The sequence below is a fragment of the Notechis scutatus genome, chromosome 1 (assembly GCF_049901735.1).
Source record: "Notechis scutatus isolate UNSWTSFEM ecotype Mainland chromosome 1, rNotScu1.2, whole genome shotgun sequence".
Classification (NCBI taxonomy): Eukaryota; Metazoa; Chordata; class Lepidosauria; order Squamata; family Elapidae; genus Notechis; species Notechis scutatus.
In genome coordinates, this window is record NC_142009.1 from 335,082,611 (window position 1) to 335,100,804 (window position 18,194).

The 18,194-nt window shown below is 48.2% G+C and overlaps 1 protein-coding gene across 2 annotated transcripts in view; it reads left to right on the top strand.

Moving 5' to 3' along the window:
• Window positions 1-18,194, top strand: part of DPP9 (dipeptidyl peptidase 9) — an 81,276-nt gene extending 63,082 nt beyond the window's left edge. Inside the window, exons 22-28 of one of the 2 annotated variants that reach the window (XM_087952790.1) lie at window positions 3,206-3,337; window positions 5,130-5,252; window positions 7,956-8,114; window positions 11,683-11,907; window positions 14,177-14,345; window positions 16,944-17,058; window positions 17,859-18,194. In XM_087952790.1, coding sequence (XP_087808916.1) covers window positions 3,206-3,337; window positions 5,130-5,252; window positions 7,956-8,114; window positions 11,683-11,907; window positions 14,177-14,345; window positions 16,944-17,058; window positions 17,859-17,958 — 1,023 coding nt within the window. In that variant the 3' untranslated portion in view covers window positions 17,959-18,194. Of the gene's footprint in view, window positions 1-3,199; window positions 3,338-5,129; window positions 5,253-7,955; window positions 8,115-11,682; window positions 11,908-14,176; window positions 14,346-16,943; window positions 17,059-17,858 lie in introns of both variants that reach the window. The other variant, XM_087952789.1, reaches the window with a different exon arrangement.

The window sequence follows — 18,194 nt, forward strand, 5'->3', positions numbered from 1 at the left end:
CCGGAATCGATCAATCGTCTATGATGCGGTTGCTCGTTCTAATCTTAGCTCCAAAAATCAGGAAGTTGTCATTATCCCAAACATTGAAAAGGTAGCATTGGGCACAGCATGAAGACCCCTTGGGGAAGGGGGGGGGGATGGGGAAGGGTTGGGAAAAACATTCCTGCACCTTAAATCCTAATTCTGCCACCCACCCCTCAATCAACAACCCTGCATTTTTTTAACCTTTGGAAATGGGATGTTTGGCAGAAACACTTCTTCTAGTTCTCCCAAAAATGCTGTAATCTCGATGAAGCAAGGTTGGCTTACTCTGTGCACACACGGGTGCACTCACATTTGTGTGTGTGTGTGCGTGCTTGTGTGTGTTTAGGGGAGCAGAACCACAGAAACAGCCTGCAATGGGAAGGGAGGCAGAATTTGGCTTGCTAGCCTTGCAATGGCCCAGACAGGAAGCACAGACTGATGAATTGATTCTACTTTATTGTAAGGGGGCATTACACTGGTGCGGTGGCCTAGAGGCAAAAACCTCTTGCCTCCCACTCAACAGGTTGAGGGTTCGATTCTTGGCAGCATCGTTTCCGGGGGCATAAAAGAAAAAAATATCCGCTGCTAACTCCATGTAGGTGTCAGGAAGGGCATCCGGCCAGTAAATGCTCAATTGCCCCGGCCGCACCCCGAAGCTAAGGGAGCCGTGGTGGTGGTGCAGTGGGTTAGAATGCAGTGTTGTGGACCCGCTGGCGGCTGAGACGGAGCTGGCAGCGGAGTCCAACAGAGAGGAGGGTAGGGAGGAACCTGAGCCAGTCCTTTGGCCTTGGATAGCAGTGAGTCGGGGGGAGCTTCTGGAACTGGTTCCCAGCCTGCACCACACCCCAGAGCTGCCAAAAGGAAGGAAAAAATTAAGAACTCGGGGTCCACGTGGGAGTAAGGCCCCCAGTGGACGATGAATGGCCCCTTCCATCAGGATTCAAAGAGGAGCAACAGGGGAGGAAGCTTTTGAAGGAAACAACCTGCTTGTTCGTTCGTTTTGTTCCAGCCTCATGAAGATTTGTCTGTGTAACCCAGCCCTTCCCTGTCAGCACTGGGTGTGGAAATATTTACCGGGCCACTTTCCAGGATAGATAAGGTCTGAGCTAATTAGCACACCTTTGCAAGACCGTTTGCCAAGCTGTTGGCTGAATGCTAATGAATTAAATTCGCATTCATTTAATAAAAGAAGTTTTGCCGGGACCCAGAGTTGGCTTCTTCCTTTTTGGGGAAAGCCTAGGACAGAACAACGTGCAGGCTACTCCTGCGCCTGCCGGATGCCAGCACTTTGGCAGTTCGAATCCCACCAGGCTCAAGGTTGGCTCAGCTTTCCGTCCTTCCGAGGTGGGTAAAATGGGGACCCAGATTGTTGGGGGCAAGAGGCTGACTCTGCAAACCGCTTAGAGAGGGCTGCAAAAGCACTGTAAAGCGGTATATAAGTCTAAAGGCTATTTCTATTACAGGCTCATAAAAAGCAAAAAAAAAAAAAGCTTCCCCTTTTTGTGACCTTGGCTCATTTAACAACCATGTTACTAACTTAACAACTGCAGTGGTCCATTTCAGTGGTTGCCAACCCAGGTGGTCCGCGAGAAAATATTGGTGGTCCGCAGAGAAATGTCCCCCCCAAAAGCAATGAATCCAGGCTGTGTGGGAACACAAGGCTTGCGTCGCTTGCATTGCAAGCAACACGAGGTAGTGAGGGGAGGGGGGGAAGGTGGAGGGGGGGAACTTGCCCCACTCACCCAACACGCCTGGCCTGGCCACTGGGCTGCTTCTTTCTGCTTCTTTCTTCTTCTGCTTTTGGCTGCACGCAAGAAAGCAGCAAAGTCTTTCTTTCTCTCCCCCAAACTCCGCCAGAAATGAGTCTTTGGGACCCTGCAAGGCCTCCTGCTCCAAGAGGCTGGGCGGCAAAGACTCATTTCTGGCGGAGTTTGAGGCAGAAAAGAAAGACTTCTGCTGCTTCTGCTGCTTTCCTTGCATGAAGCCAAAGTCTCTCTCTCTCTCTCTCTCTCCCCCTGAGAATGGAGCTGGAGACAGTATCCTGCGATCTCAAATAAAGAACGATCGATCGGTAGGAAAACGGGGTGGGGAATTTCCCTGCAGACTTCTTTGGGGATTTTTCCAGGGTCTCCGGTCCTCAGGATTTAAAATTATGAGTTTGGTGGTCCCTGAGGTCCAAAAGGTTGGTGACCCCTGTTTTAGTCTAACCCCCTCCTCAGGCAGGGAACCCTATCCCATTCCAGACAAATGGCTGTACAATCTCTTTTTCAAAACCTCCAGTGTTGGAGCATCCACAACTTCTGGTGGCAAGCTGTTCCACTGGTGAATTGTCCCCACTATTAGGAACTTTCTCCTTCATTTCAGGTTGCTTCTCTCCTTGCTTAGTTTCCATCCATTGCTTCTTGCCCTGCCATCTGGCCGTTTGGAGAATAGTCTGACCCCCTCTTCTTTGTGGCAGCCCCTCAAATAGTGGAAGACAGCTGTCATGCTACCCACAGTCCATCTTCTCATTAAACTAGACCAGTGGTCTTCAAACTTAAGACTTGTGGACTTCAACTCCCAGAATTCCTCCTCCAGTCAGAGAAAGAAAGACTTCTGCTGCTTCTGCTGCTTTCCTTGCACGAAGCCAAAAGTCTCTCTCCCCCCATTGAGAACAGAGCTGGAGACGGTATCCTGCAATCCTAAATAAAGAATGATCGATCGGTAGGAAAACAGGGTGGGGAATTTTCCTGCAGACTTTTTTTTAGGATTTTCCCAGGGTCTCTGATCTGGCGGGATTTAAAATTATGAGTTTGGGGGTCCCTGAGGTCCAAAAGTTTGGCGACCCCTGATCCATTTAGCACCCTCATTTTCCAACTGTACAATCATATTGGATGAGAAATCTAACAAGAGAGACAAAGATGCCGTATTTTTCAGAGTATAAGACGCACTTTTTCCACCACCCCCAAAGTGGGTGCAAATGCCTGTGCATCTTATACAGCGAATGTTGCCGAAGCCCCGCCCACCCGTTGGCCCCCCCACCCGCCGGCCTCTGCCTCCCATTTTCATTGGTACAAAGGCAGAGTTTCTATTTAGGAGGGAAACAGCGGTTGAGGGGTAAATAAATTCACTGGGGGACACAAGGTCTCCAACTTTGAGCATCCTTAACCCTCTGAATATCTTCATTTCCACCAAGACAGAGGACATGTTGTTGCTTTTTCGCCTCGTCGTGGCCACCCTAGTCTTCCTGAAGGTGTCCTGCAACCCCGTGAATCTGGCCCTGGAAGGAGCATGGAAGGGATGGAAAGAAACACACGCTAAGGGCTACCTGGAGGTGAGTTTGTGCCAGCCTTTGAGGTAGCCCAGGTGGGAAGTGTGTCCAGAAGACCTAAGTCTACGGTCTTGTACGGTTACATCAATGGTTTTCAACTTTGGCAGCTTTAAGATGGGTGGACTCCAACTCCCAGAATTCCCCAGTTAACATGCTTTAAGATAGTTTGGACTTCAACTTTTCACACTTAACGACCATTGCAGCCCCTGGTCACATGATCACAATTCAGACGCTTGGCAACCAGCTCATATTTATGACGTTTGCCATGTCCCCGGGGTCATGTGATCCCTTTTTTGTGACCTTCCGCCCAGCAAAGTCAATGGGGAAGAAACCAGATTCACTTAACCACTGCCTCGATTCACTTAACAACTATGGCAAGAAAGGCTGTCAAACGGGGCAAAAGGCCCACTTCACAACTGTTTCGCTTAGCAACCAAAATGTGGGGGCTCCATGGTGGTCGTAAGTCGAGGACTACCTGCCTCGAAATCTCTCTCTTTGTCGCTGCTTCTTTTATCAGGCTAGTGTCAGGATTCTGGCAGTTGCCCCAATTATCATGAGCCTCGAGCCAAGCTTCAAAAACTTCAACGGATTTATTAGGAGCTGTGATGACCCAGAGTGTAACACAAACGTAACAAAATCCAAAACGTAAATAAATGTCCTTTAATGCCTCCAATATGGCCCCACTGTTCAATAATTCTCCGTTGGAGATAAAACGTATTCAAAAATAGTCTTCGAAAGAAAGCAGTACAGTCCGAACTTACTGAGCAGATAGAGATGAAATAAAAAAACAAAAACAAACTACAATGAAGGAATTTCCACAACTGACCAGGATAAGTAATTACCGACTTCAAGGAGATAACAAGGCACAGTCTGTTGGAAGGACGCCAACCAAGATAACTTCAGCCCAAAATAAAACACGCTTTGCTTCTGGCAACGCTGTGTTGTAATCGTCTCTCTTATATACTCGTCTCCCCAGCTGGAACCAATGAGGAGGATCATGACCGCTTCCTCTCTCGTAAGCCAAGTTGTTCCCTTCTCCGTTCCTCCCTGCCTGTCCTAGGATGCAGAGGGGATGGGCCTGGTTCTTCCTCTGACTGTCCAGCTGCCTCTGCCCTTCCCCAGCCTCCTCCACAACCTCCGGAGCCACACCTCCACTCCCTGTCGGCTGTTCCTCCTCTCCCTCAGAGTCCAACTCCAACAAGGGCATAACAGGAGCGAACATGTCTGCATGGCCTGTATGAAGCCGATTCTGAGACACGTAGTTCACTATCATCTATGACCCTGTTTCCTCCCACCCGTCTGGGTGTATCGTAATTCATATTCTCCAACGAAAACATGTTCATAGCTGAGAGTCATCAATCACATTCTCCAATTAGGGATTTTCGAGGCAGAAATTCCAGTAGCTTAGTTACAAGTCTGGGTGTATCATAATTCATATTCTCCAACAAAAACATGTTCATAGCTGAGAGTCATCAATCACATTCTCCAATTAGGGATTTTCGAGGCAGAAATTCCAGTAGCTTAGTTACAATCTTGGCAAGATAAGAATGGAATGCACTTTCGGTTTTAAACAGCCGCACTGCCCCTTCAGATTTCTCCCCGTCCCCTCATGGCAACTGTCAAACAGGCATAGAAATGTTTTACGAGTTGACAGCTGATGGATCACTGTGTCTCCTTGAAAGTGGCCTTAAATTAAAATGTTCTTTAAATTTTTTTGGGGGGGAGGGTTCCTTGGGGTTCGGGAGAGAAGCGTTTCTGTGTCTCAATTTCTGACGGGCCCTTTGTGTCGTTACAGGAGGAAGAAGCTTTCCGTCGGATGGTCTGGGAGAAGAACCTGTGGAGAATTGAACGGCACAATTTGGAAGCCGCTCGGGGCAAACACAGCTTCCAACTGGCCATGAACCACTTGGGTGATCTGGTAACCAGGCAAACTCTAGAAGGGGTTGTTGTGGTTGTGGTTGTGGTTGTTCAGTTGCTAAGTTTGTGTCTGATCTTTGCGACCCCACACGGACCACCGCACGCCAAGTCTTTCGGCCCTCCATTGTCTCCCAGAGTTGGCCAAATTCATGTTCGTTGTGTTGATGACGCTATCTAGCCATCTCAATCCTATGGCCATGAGGGCGAACCTATGGCACGTGTGCTACAGGTGGCATGCAGAGCCACTTGTGTGGGCATTGTTAAGCCTGGATTCCCCAATGGGTGTTAAGGAAAACAAACTAAACAGAATGTGCAGCGAAGTCAGATAGGGAGACAGGTAAATGTGTGAGATAAGTTTTCTAGTTAACACGCAGTAAAAATACAGATACGCTTGTGCTATCAAAAATATAGTTTATTCCATTTAAGAATTATAGCATAGTCAAAATAAACGGTCCATTAGTCATATATCAATTTCAGTCAAGTCTTGTCAGGGATACTCTATTTGCAAAGTCCGTGTTGAATAGCCAATGTCAGCTCACTTACAATAAATCAGTCCAATCTTTATCTTCTCTCCGTTGAGAAATATCAACACTCCTTTTTCTCTCCCCGTTTCAGCAAGAACGCAGTCATCAATCCATCCAGTAATTAGGGATCTTCAAGCCAGAGAGAGAGAGCTGCAATTGCCTCGCTTCTTATATAGTGCTTTTACAACCACACCCTTAATTACATTCTTGCTGTTAAAGTTACACACACTTTAACTAACAAACCATGATACCATATTTATTATTTTTACCCAAACCAGTTAGGGTAAACAATGTTATCCCTAACAGGCATGTGAGCCCCAACCAAACTTACCTGCACTGCATATGTGCATGAGCCTCCCAGCTGATTTTCAGCCCATTTGAGGCCATTTTCGCTGTCCCAGAGGCTCGAGGGAAGCCGCTACAGCCTCAGGAGGCCGAAAAACGGGCCTTCCGGAAATAACAGAAGTGCCGAAACGGGCCCATTTTCAGCCTCCCGAGGCTCCAGAGGCTTTCCTCAAGCTTCTGGGAGGGCAAAAACAGCCCCCTCCCAAGCTCCAGAGACCCTCTGGAGGCTGAAAACAGACTCTCCTTGTATTTCCGGAAGGCCCGTTTTTCGGCCTCCCGAGGCTCCCGAGGCTTCCCTCAAGCTTCTGGGAGGCGAAAACAGCCTCCCCAAGCTCCAGAGACCCTCTGGAGGCTGAAAACAAACTCTCCTTGTATTTCCGGAAGGCCCGTTTTTCGGCCTCCCGAGGCTGCAGAGGCTTCCCTCGAGCCTCTGAGACAGCGAAACGGCCTCAAATCGGCCTCAAATCAGCTGGGAGGCTCATGCATGCATAGTGCAGGTAAGGGGGCGGGGGTGTTGCGCGCACATGCACAGGGAGGTTGGGGTGCATTTTATGGTGGGTGCCAGCACGCACACACACTTTTGGCACACCACCACAAAAAGATTTGCCGTCGCTGTTTTATGGCGTCCCCAGGGGTGGGATTCCACTGGTATAATGATCGGTTCAGTGATCGCGCGCGCCCTCTGCGTTTAGAAAAGCTCTAATACTGACCTTCTACAGCAGTCCCTGTGAATAAAACAGCTGAGGCACGGAGGAAATAAAGCACAGGAAAGAGCAGTGGTGGGTGGGTGCGCAGGCCCAAATGCTCGTCGCAGCCAACCGGTTCGGTGCCAGCTAATCTTTGGAGCAACGGGTTCACCCAAACCGGTCCAAACCGGTAGAATCCCACCCCTGGGCATCTCCTTCTCCTTTTCCCGTCCGTCCTGACATCGGATTCTTTTCTAACAAGTCCTCTCTTCTCATTGGACAGCCAAAGTCAAGGTAGTCCTCGCCTTACGATCAAAATGGAGTCCCAAATTTCTGCGGCTAAGTGAGATAGGTGCTCAGTGAGTTACGACCTTTTGTGCCACCGTTGTTAAGTGAATCCCTGCAGTTGTTAAAACCAGTAACCCGGTTGTTCAGCGAATCTGGATTCCCCTTTGATTTTGCTTGTCAGAAGGTCGCAAAAGGGGATCAAGTGACCCCGGGACACACTACGACCGTCATAAATAGGAGCCAATTGCCCAGCACCCAAATTTTGATCATGTGACCCTGAGGACGCTACAGCGGTCGTAAGTGTAAAAATGAAAGTCACTTTTGTCAGCGCTGTTGTAACTTCAAACGGTCATTAAATGGATGATTGTAAGTCAAGAATTATCTGCACATTGATTGATTGTCAGTGTAATCTTAGAGTAAAGTTAGAGGTAGAATTCATAGTGGTGCTTGCAGGCTGGGGAATTCTGGGAGTTGAAGTCCACAAATGCCAGCTAGGGAATTCTGGGAGTACAAGTCTACACATGCTGGTGAGGGAATTCTGGGAATTGAAGTGTACAAATGCCGGTTTGGGAATTCTGGGAATTGAAGTTCACAGGTGTTGAGTGGAGAATTCTGGGAGTTGAAGTCCCCCAATGCTGCCTGGGGAATTCTGGGACTTGAAGTGGCCAACCTTGAGAAACAGCGCTCTAGGCTAGAGGGGCTACCCATTGGCCTCCCTTCATTGACAACCTTACCAAGGCAGCTCCAATTTCCATCCGCACGCTTCTCTGCCTCAGTTTCCCCCACGGCTTCTCTGCTGTCCTGCTGAAGAGTATTAAGGTTTACCAGCGGGAGAAACAAAATTCCTGATTTCTTCTCCAGACAGATGAGGAGTTTAACCAGATGTTGAACGGTTTCCAGCCCCGTGAAGCCGAACAGTACGAAGAGGGTGAGGTTGACTTCCAAGAATCAGCCACAGCTGAGATACCCAAGCAGGTGGACTGGCGTACGAAGGGTTACGTTACTCCCGTAAAAGATCAGGTAGTCCGGCTAGAATTGTTCTTTTTTCTACGTGGACTTTTGCACCTCTATAAAATCTGCTCTTTCTCCTCCTCCTTCCTGCTTCTGCTGCAATGATATGGAACCAAGGAACCAGTTTTATTCCCCTGTTCCTGTAGGGCTCTTCCAACGATCAATCTTTTATCTTCTTCCTCCTGCTTCTCTTCTTCTTTCTCGTCCTCATCCCTTCCTTCTCCTTCTCTTTCTTCTTCCTCGTTCTCTGGATCCTTCTCTTCCTTCTTCTCCTTTTCCTTCTCTCTCCCTCTCCTCGCCCCTTCTCTTTCTTCTTCTCTCTTCACCTGTTCTCTATCTTCTCCTTCTTCTTGTCCCCCTTCTCTTTCTTCTCCTTCCCTATCTCTTCCTCCTCCTCCTCTCCTCCTCCTTGTCCTCCTCCTCCTCTTTGTCCTCTTCCATTTCTCCTCCTCCTCCCTCTCTACCACTTCTCCCCCTTCTCCTTTCCTTTCTCTTCTCTTCCTTCTCCTTCCCCATTTTTCCTCCTCCTCCATTTCTTTTCCTCCTCCCTATCACTCCTTGCCCTTCCCCTTCTCTTCTCCTCCTTCCCCTTCTCTTTCTTCTCCTTTTTCTCTGATCCTTCTCTTCCTTCTTCTCCTTACCTCCTCCTTATCCCCTCCCCCTTCTCTTCATCTTCATCTTCCTTTTTCTTTCTTCTTCTCTCTTCACCTTCTATCTTCTCCTCCTTCACTTTCTTCTTCCCTATCTCTTCCTCCTCTTTCTTTTTCTTTTCCTTCTCCTTGTCCCCCTCCCCTCTTCCTTCTCCTCTCTACCACTCCTTCCCTTCCCCTTCTCCTCCTTCCCTTCCCTCTCCTCTTCCTCCTCCATTTCTTCCCCTTCCCCTTCTCTCCTTCTCCTCCTTCATTTCTCCTCCATTTCTTCCCCTTCTCCTTCCCCTTCTCTCCTCCTCCATTTCTTCTCCTCCTTCATTTCTCCTCCATTTCTTCCCCTTCTCCTTCCCCTTCTCTCCTTCTCCTCCATTTCTCCTCCTCCTCCATTTCTCCTCAATTTCTTCCCCTCCATTTGTCTTCCTCCTCCCTCCCTCCCACTCCTTCCCCTTCTCCCCTCCTCTTCCTCCTTTCCCTTCTCCTTGCATCTTCCCTTCATTTCTCTTCTCCTTTTCTTTCTCAATCTCCATCCTCCCTGCCCCCCACTCCTCCATTAAAACCAGGGCAGTGTTCTAGGACCAACTCTCTTCATACTCTACATAAACGACCTCTGTGATCATATTAAGAGCAATTGCATTCTCTTCGCTGATGATGTAAAGCTATTCAATACCACAGACAATACGGCTACCCTACAAAAAGATCTTGACTATGTATCTGAATGGTCAAACAAATGGCAACTTCAAATCTCAACAAATAAATGCTCTGTCTTACATATTGGCAAAAAAAATCAGAAAATAAAATACAAGCTGAATAGTCAAGATCTTGTTGATGACCCAAGCTCTGTAAAGGACCTTGGAATACTCACCTCTAATGATCTAAGTGCTAGAGCCCACTGCAACTACATAGCCAAAAAGGCATTAAGAGTTGTTAACCTAATTCTACGTAGTTTTTTCTCTGGTAATATCACACTACTAACCAGAGCATACAAAACATTTGCTAGACCAATACTCGAATACAGCTCATCCGTCTGGAACCCACATTACATATTTGATATTAACACTGCTGAGAAAGTCCAGAAATATTTCCACAAGAAGAGTTCTCCACTCTTCTACTCGTTGCAGAAGACCTTATGCCACCAGACTTGAAATTCTAAAACTAGAAAACCTTGAATTACGCCGTCTTCGGTCTGACTTAAGCATGGTATATAAAATCATACATTGCAATGTCCTACCTGTCAATGAATACTTCAGCTTCAACCATAACAACACAAGAGCACACAATAGATACAAACTCAAAGTAAACCGCACCAAACTTGATTGCAGGAAATACGACTTCAGCAACAGAGTGGTCAATGTCTGGAATACTCTACCTGACTCTGGGGTTTCTTCCCCAAACCCCAAAAAACTTTAACCTTAGACTGTCTACTATTGACCTCACCCCTTTCCTAAGAGGTCTGTAGGGGGCGTGCATAAGCGCACCAACGTGCCTACCGTCCCTGTCCTATTGTTTCTCTTATTCTTCTTTTATTTTTCTTATATGTACCCATTTCATGTATTCACAACTATGTATACGCTTATACTTATTATCTTGTAAACAATTGGCAAATCAAATAAATAAAAATAAATAAAATAAATAAATAAATAAAGACCGCCAGCTTTGGCCTGCTGGTCCTCCTTGGAGCTCCTCTGTCAGATTGTGCTCATTTCAGCACAGTCCATAATTTTTTTAATAATTTCCTCCTGCACAGGTATTTTGTCATTTTTCTAATTATGCGCAAATACAATTCTGGCCGCTGTTAAAACATGTACAATCAAATATTTCAACTCTTTATTGCCCAGAAATCGAAGAAGTTGGGTCCTAAGTATGTGGGGCCTTTTCCCATTGAGAGGATTGTAAATCCGGTGACTGTCCAACTGACTTTACCAAAGACTCTTCGTCGTATTCATCCAGTTTTCCACGTCAGTTTGTTGAAACCCGAACATACCAGTACCTTGAGACCGACCCAGTCTGATCCCCCCGTACCACTGTTGATCGAGGGGGAACAACATTTCGAGATTAAAGAAATTCTAGACTCTAGGAAATGGAGGGGTCGTGTCCAATATCTTGTAGCGTGGAAACATTTTCCTCCATCCTATGCTGAATGGGTTAATGAGAAAGACATTAGGGCTCCTGAACTGCTTAAGAAATTTTATGCCAAATATCCTGATAAACCATAGAAAGGTATGCCAATGTTAATATATGATTGTTTTTTCTTACAGGGACTAATGTCCTTCTTCTAGGGGGTCCGAATGTCAGCCTCAAGATATCTTCACCCCTAACTATGGCTTATTTGCTGTTATGCTCTTTTTCTCTTTCGGCTGTCATGAAACGGTGGGAGGGGGGAATCTTGGAGGGGAAGAAGGCAGGAGGTGTTTTGCATTCCTTTGCTGGGTTAAGAAAGGGAGGGGGATTCTTTGTTTTAACTTTCCATTTCTTCGCTAGCCTCTGTCCTTTTCTGCGCAACTGCGAACTTTTATCAAAATATGTCAAGGTCACTGACAGTAGCCTCATCATCACCTGGAGATGACCACATGATCCTATTCAGAAGTTTTAATTGGAAGAATCATTTGATCTTTGGAGGGGGGGAGCAATTCTATCCCTTTGTATATACATTTTACCCGCCAATATCTCACTTTCGGAATTGATTCTGTTGCTACCATTCAATTTCCAGTAAAATAATAATTCTGCTCTACACCATGGAGTCTGAGTATTTCTTTCTTGGGATTTAGAAGGAGCACAGCCTGACATTATTCCGAAACTCAGACATCAACCCACCCGGAGAAAACAGCAACTTTTCTTCCGAGGGGGTTTCATCTCATGTCGTCTCCAGCCAGCGATGAAGATGAAGGTGAAGATATCTTGAGGCTGACATCCTCTTGCTGTCTTCACAGGGGCGTTGCGGCTCCTGCTGGGCCTTCAGTGCCACGGGGGCTCTGGAAGGGCTGCTCTTCAAGAAGACGGGCCAGCTGGTCTCCCTGAGCGAGCAGAACCTCATGGATTGCTCCTGGAAGCTGGGCAACAAGGGCTGCCATGGGGGCTACGTCAGCCACGCCTTGGAGTACGTGCGGCAGAATGGAGGCATTGATTCGGAGCAGGATTATCCTTACCGGGAGAAGGTGAGAGAGGGGGGACGAGGAGGACCTGGGCAAGGCACCATCCATCGATGGAAGAGCGTATTTGTTCCTCAGGGTTGAACCTGAGGGGTCCCCGGTTGCTCTCTGAGCTTGGCAGCTTTTCTGCAGACGTCTCGTCACCCAACTAGGTAACATCATCAGTGTTGGAAAGAAGGGGGAGGGGGAGGAGGAGGAGGAAGAGGACAACATCCATGGGGTCCTCGGTGCTCTCTGAACTTGGTTGTTTTCCTTGCAGGCGTCTCATGACCCACCTAGGTAACGTCATCAGTGCTAGAAGGGAGTAGGGTTTATGGAAGGAGGAGGAGGAGGAGCAGCAGCAGGAGGAGGAAGAGGGGGAGTGGGAGGAGGAGATGGATGAGGAGAACTGTGGGGTCCTCAGTGCTCTCTGAGCTTGGTTCTTTTCTTGCAGACATCTCATTACCCAACTAGGTGACATTATCAGTGCTAGAAGCCCATTCCTTTCCAGCACTGATGATGTTACTGTCAGTGTTCCAGCAAACCTCCATTCCAATCCGTAACTCCAAGACAAGCATGATCTCAAAAGTACCTTTATTAGAATAGCACCTGGCACATCTGTGGCATCTTGAAACTAAAAGTTTCTTGGACTTCCCAAACTACAATCCATCCCCTTTTCTCCCATGACCACATCACATGGACCAATCATGATCTGTCTTGATTGTCCCTTTGAACGTACGCTAATCAGCACACATTATGATGTAATTTCGTTGCATCCAGCTCTCAAAGGGTCCCTGTTCTGACCAAGGCTTCCTCAGACAGTAACAATCACATGCTGTTCCCCAAAAATCTTTGTTTTTATTTTAACAGCTGTGAATTCTATGCATTCACAGCCCATAAGGAGTCCCAAACCGCTTGTGAATAGTCCAACAGAAGTCTGGCACAGTCTTTCGGGATAAGGCTGATAAGCACCCACCTTTATCTCCCTTGAAAGGCTGCCCATGACTAAATTGCCAATTAACTGTATAAGGCGAAATGGAGCACAAAGTCAACAAGGAGCTTCAGACTTTAAACTGACCAGAACGAAGAAAGTTGCTTCCTGCAAAGGCTCATGTCCCTTTGCTTCTCCTTTATGTCTCATGGGAGGGGCCAATCACCTTCAAGTCTTACTCCTGAGTCAGCTATTTTGTCTTAAGTGTTCTTGCCTTCTGGCAGCTCTGCACAAGCGTGCACTGGGAACAGGCTCCCTCTGTTCCTTTGCCTCGCTGATGTCAGATTCTGGAGGCTCCGGAGTTAGCACACAACTCCCAGATGGTCCTGGCCCCATCTCTGTGTCAGATGCAGATCCCTCGTCCAAGTCCTCCCCAGACTCCAGGGCTGGCCCATGTTCCTCCCCACTGTCCGACTCTGCCGCCAGCTCCGCAGGCTACCAGCGGACTACAACAGTCCCCACCAATATACACTCCATAAACATGACAAAATAACTAACTAACTAACTAACATTATGCATATACCCACATACATTGTATGACACAGAGAAAAAAACACCGTCTAGTTCAGTGATGGCTAACCTTTTCAGCTTGGTGTGTCGAAAATCGGGAAAAAGTGTAGCCTTCCTCGGGTCGTGTGTCACTTTGAGAAATATCAATAATTTGGTTTATGACGGACTGGGCTGGGGTGATCACACAGGGCTGTGAAACTCGTCTCCCTGGTCTCAGGGCTGCAGGTGCAGGATGTGGGGATCGGAAGGCCACCTGACAGGGCTGTGAACCTCATGGATCTCCTTTCCTCCTGTAGCGTTCCTGAGGTAATGAAACTGACAAACCTCAGTTTATGGCGGTTAAAACTGGTTCTCTGCTGCAAAGATCTCGCGGCAGCCGTGACACCACGCCTCCACGCAACAAGCAGGGAGCAGGGATTGGAGCAGAGCACAGGCAGCCTCTAAATGTGCAGGTTTTCCCCACACCAACAGGCGTGTCAGTCAAAGTTCCTCGGCATGTCACGAGTGACACGCGTGTCATAGGTTAGCCATCACTGGTCTAGTTGTTGAGGTTGAAAAAACACTGCTCAAGAGACGAAGTTGTGGATGTTCCATCGCTGGAGGCTTTGAAGAAGAGATCGGAGAACTCTTTGACTGGAATGGCATAAGACCAGAGTTTACTGTTTGAGCAGAGGGGACTGGACTAGAAGACCTCCAGGGTCCCTTTCAAACCTACGATTCTACGTTTCTAGGTGTCAGTCTGAAAAAAAAGGGCTGCTAAACTTTCCCCTGCGTCTCCTCATCCCATGTCCGCAGGATGAGATCCACTGTTACTACAAGCCGGAAACCCGGGTGGGCAACTGTACGTCCTTAGCGTGGATTCCGCCGCAGAATGAGACGGCTCTGGAGCAAGCTGTAGCCACGATGGGACCGATATCCTTGGGGGTGGACGCTCGGAGTTTCCAGTTCCATTTCTATAAGTCGGGTAAGGAGGATGGAGGCCATTGGGTAAATCTGTAGTAGTCTGGTGGCTGTAAGGGACCGAGTGTGGAGTAAGTGGCCAGTTTTAAGTGTGAGCATTCCAGCAAACGTCCATTCCAACCAATAACTCCGAGACAAACATATCCCCAAAGTACCTTTATTAGAATAGCACCTGGCCCACCTGTGGAATCTTGAAACTAAAAGTTTTCTGGACTTCCCACAATGTCCCAACCTACAATCCAACCCCCCTTTTGCCGTCATTCCATCACGTGAACCAATCACGATCCCTCCCAGAGTAAGATCCTTTTTTTCTATCCTGCGCCACACTTAATAACCTGGAACTAACAAAAGAATTTTATTTCGTCTACTTAGAACTACTCCATTGAAATCACCCCCTTTCCACTTTCTCAGGCTACGTGGCAGCGTGGAATATGGCTTCCAAAGCTGACATTAAAGTTTGTGGGTGTTTACCCTAAAAGAGGACCTGACTTGGGGGTGCTCGCATTGCAGCCCTGGTCAAAAGGACCCAACAGAGATTATACGACCTGAGACTTCTCAGGAAACAACAACTGAATGAAAAACTGCTAGGGACTTTCTACCGCTGCACCATAGAGAGCATCTTAACATACTGCACCTCTGTATGGTTTTGCCAGTTGCACAGGGGCAGATAGGACAGCACTCAAGAGGGTGAACGTCATTGCCCAGAGGATCATGGGTTGCCCTCTCCCCTCTTTGGAAGAGCTTTGTAGCTCCCGCTGCCTTAAGAAAGATCAAAACATTCTCAAAGATCCATCTCATCCTGGGAAACCCCCCTTTTTTTTAACTATTACCATCTGGCAGATGGTACCGGATAATAAAAACAAGGAAAAATATAGCTTATAGCGGACTATATAGAAGGAAGAGATCAGACATCCAGCCCTTGCTTCTCAAGGGAGACCGAGTGGAGCAAGTGGCCAGTTTTATGTTTCTGGGTGTTACCCTAAAAAAGGACCTGACCTGGGGGTGCTCGCATTGCAGCCCTGGTCAAAAGGGCCCAGCAGAGATTATGCTACCTGAGACTTCTCAGAAAACAACAACTGGATGGAAAACTGCTGGTGACCTTCTACCGCTGCACCATAGAGAGTATCTTAACTTACTGCACCTGCGTATTGGTTTGCCAATTGCACAGTGGCAGGGCTGGGCTGCTACCGGTTTGCACCGGTTTAGCCGAGCCGGATGTTAATTTGACATCTGGTTCAGCGAACTGGTCGTTGCAATGACCGGCTGGCCCCGCCCACCCTGCCACACCCTCCCAAGAGTTCCCACGCAGCCGGTTTTCGATCCCAAGTAAGTGCAGGAGCCGTGTGGAGGCTTGGGGGGAGAGGCTCCAGAAGGCCTCTAGAAGGCCTCCAGAGAACTTCCGGAGCCCGGGGAGGCCGTTTTTGCCCTCCCAGAGGCTCAAAGGAAGCTTCTGGAGCCCAGGGAAGGTGAAAACGCCTTCCCTCCCCCCCCCAGCCATGGTGCAGGAGGCCGACTAGGCTATGCCCACCCTGGTCACGCCCACCCAGCAACCAGGCAGAGATCCAGCGGCTAAATTTTTTTGAAGCCCAAGCTCAGAGAGAGCCAAGGACCCTTCAATCATAAAGTCCAAGGATCAAAACAAGGCTGGTCTGCTGAGGATCCACCCGTGTTTCTTCGGTTGAACGCACACAGTGCATTCGGGGCTGATGGCAATAGTGGAGTGGGTGTGTACAGATGTGCACAGATGCAGATGTTCAAGAGACCTCCTGCTAGTGGTTTCTGAGAGTCCTCTCTCCCTCTCTCTCTCTCTCCTTCTCTCTCCCTCCCTCTCTCTCTCCCTCTTTCTCTCCTTCTCGCTCTCTCTCTCTCTCCTTCTCTCTCTCTCCTTCTCTTCCTCCCTCTCTCCTCCCTCTCTCTCTCCTTCTCTCTCTCTCTCTCCTCTCTCCTTCTCTCTCTCCCTCTCTCTCTCCCCCTCTCTCCCTCTCTCTCCCCCTCTCTCTCTCCCCCTCTCTCCCTCTCTCCCCTCTCTCCTTCTCTCTCTCTCTCTCCCTCTCTCCCCCTCTCCTTCCTCTCTCTCTCTCTCCTCTCCCCCTCCCTCTCCTCTCTCTCTCTCTCTCTCTCCTCTCTCTCCCCTCCTCTCTCTCTCTCTCTCCCTCTCTCTCCCCCTCTCTCCTTCTCTCTCTCTCCCCCTCTCTCTCCCTCTCTCTCTCCCTCTCTCTCTCTCCTCCCTCTCTCTCTTCTCTCTCTCCCCCTCTCCCTCCCCCTCTCTCTCCGTCCCTCTCTCTCCCTCCCTCTCTCCCTCTCCCCCTTCTCCTTCTCTCTCTCTCCCTCTCTCTCCCCTCTTTCTCTCTCTCTCTCTCCCTCTCCCCCTCTCCCTCTCCTTCTCTCTCTCTCTCTCTCCTCTCCTCTCTCTCTCTCTCCTCTCTCCCCTCCCTCTCCTCTCTCTCTCTCCCTCTCTCTCCCCTCTCTCCTTCTCTCTCTCTCCTCCCCCTCTCTTCTCTCTCTCCCCCCCTCTCCCTCCCCCTCTCTCTCTCCCTCTCTCTCCCTCCCTCTCTCCCTCTCCCCCCCTCTCCCTCTCTCTCTTCTGTTCTTCTCTACCCAGGTATCTTTGCAAGCAGCTGGTGCACCCACCACGTCAACCACGCCATGCTGGCCGTGGGCTACGGTGCCGAGCAGGAGGACAACAAGACCACAAATTATTGGATCCTAAAGAACAGGTGATTAAAGAGGATATAGCCCAGGGTGAAGAAGAAGGACATCGAAAATCAATTTCTGGGTCAAAGTTAAATCTCATTTATTTCATCCTCTGGTTTAGCTAAGAAAGTGCCCCTCTATTTGTTAGATCAGGATTTCTCAGCCTTGGCAAGATTGGCTCAGCCAATCCTTTTATGCCCAAGAACTCCCAGTCTCCTGGTGATTGATCCAAAGTCTCACATCTGGCTTTCATGCCTAAGCCGGGACTAGAACTCACTGTCTCCTGGTTACTGGCCCAATGTCACCCAGCCAGCTTTCATGCTTAAAGCAGGACTAGAATCTCCCACTTTCTAGCCTGGGGCCTTAAATAGACCAAACTTATATCTAAACTACATCCATTGCATATTCTTTGTTTCTCACATTTTTTTAAAGCAGTTTAGTCTTGGTAACACAGAGGATATGGGCCAATTGTAGAAAGGATACAGCAGAACCTCTTAGTTAGCCAAGGGTTCAGGAGTGTTGGAGTTCATTATTGGAATGTATTGGCATGCAACAATTACAGTATTATTCAGCCAGTAGATTGCAGAATTTACAAGTTTGGATCTATGGTACGGTCTATATACTCTCTGCTCTTTTGTTCTAAGCAGAGTTTCCTGTTACAGTTATATACGGCAGTTGAGCAGTAAAGCACATGGTGACGGTACTCTTTGTTTGCTCTGGTGGTGCTTTATATAAACAAAATTTCTAACAGTCATAGCTTTTGCAACACACCATCAATTATCCACCTATTAATCTCCCTTTCTCCCTTTCTTTTCTTTCCCAGCTGGTCCGAGAAGTGGGGCGAGCAGGGCTACATGCGATTGGTGAAAGGCGTTGATAACCATTGTGGGGTAGCCAATCAAGCTTGTTACCCAATTATGTAACAGATCCAGCATCTTCTCCGCTTCGGAGTTTCAACCTTTCCAACTGAGCTGCCCCTTTGCTGGCGTCGTCGCCCCAGATTGGGTTAAACGTTTAAATCAATTTTATTTCTTCCTGGTTTCTGATCCTAGTTTCTCTACAGTTTGTGAAGAGTGCTCGGCTGTTGTTAACAGCTTCCTGGATCTTATAACGAGGGGTCTGCAGTGCGCAAGTTTTAATAAATGTTCTCTTGAGCTTG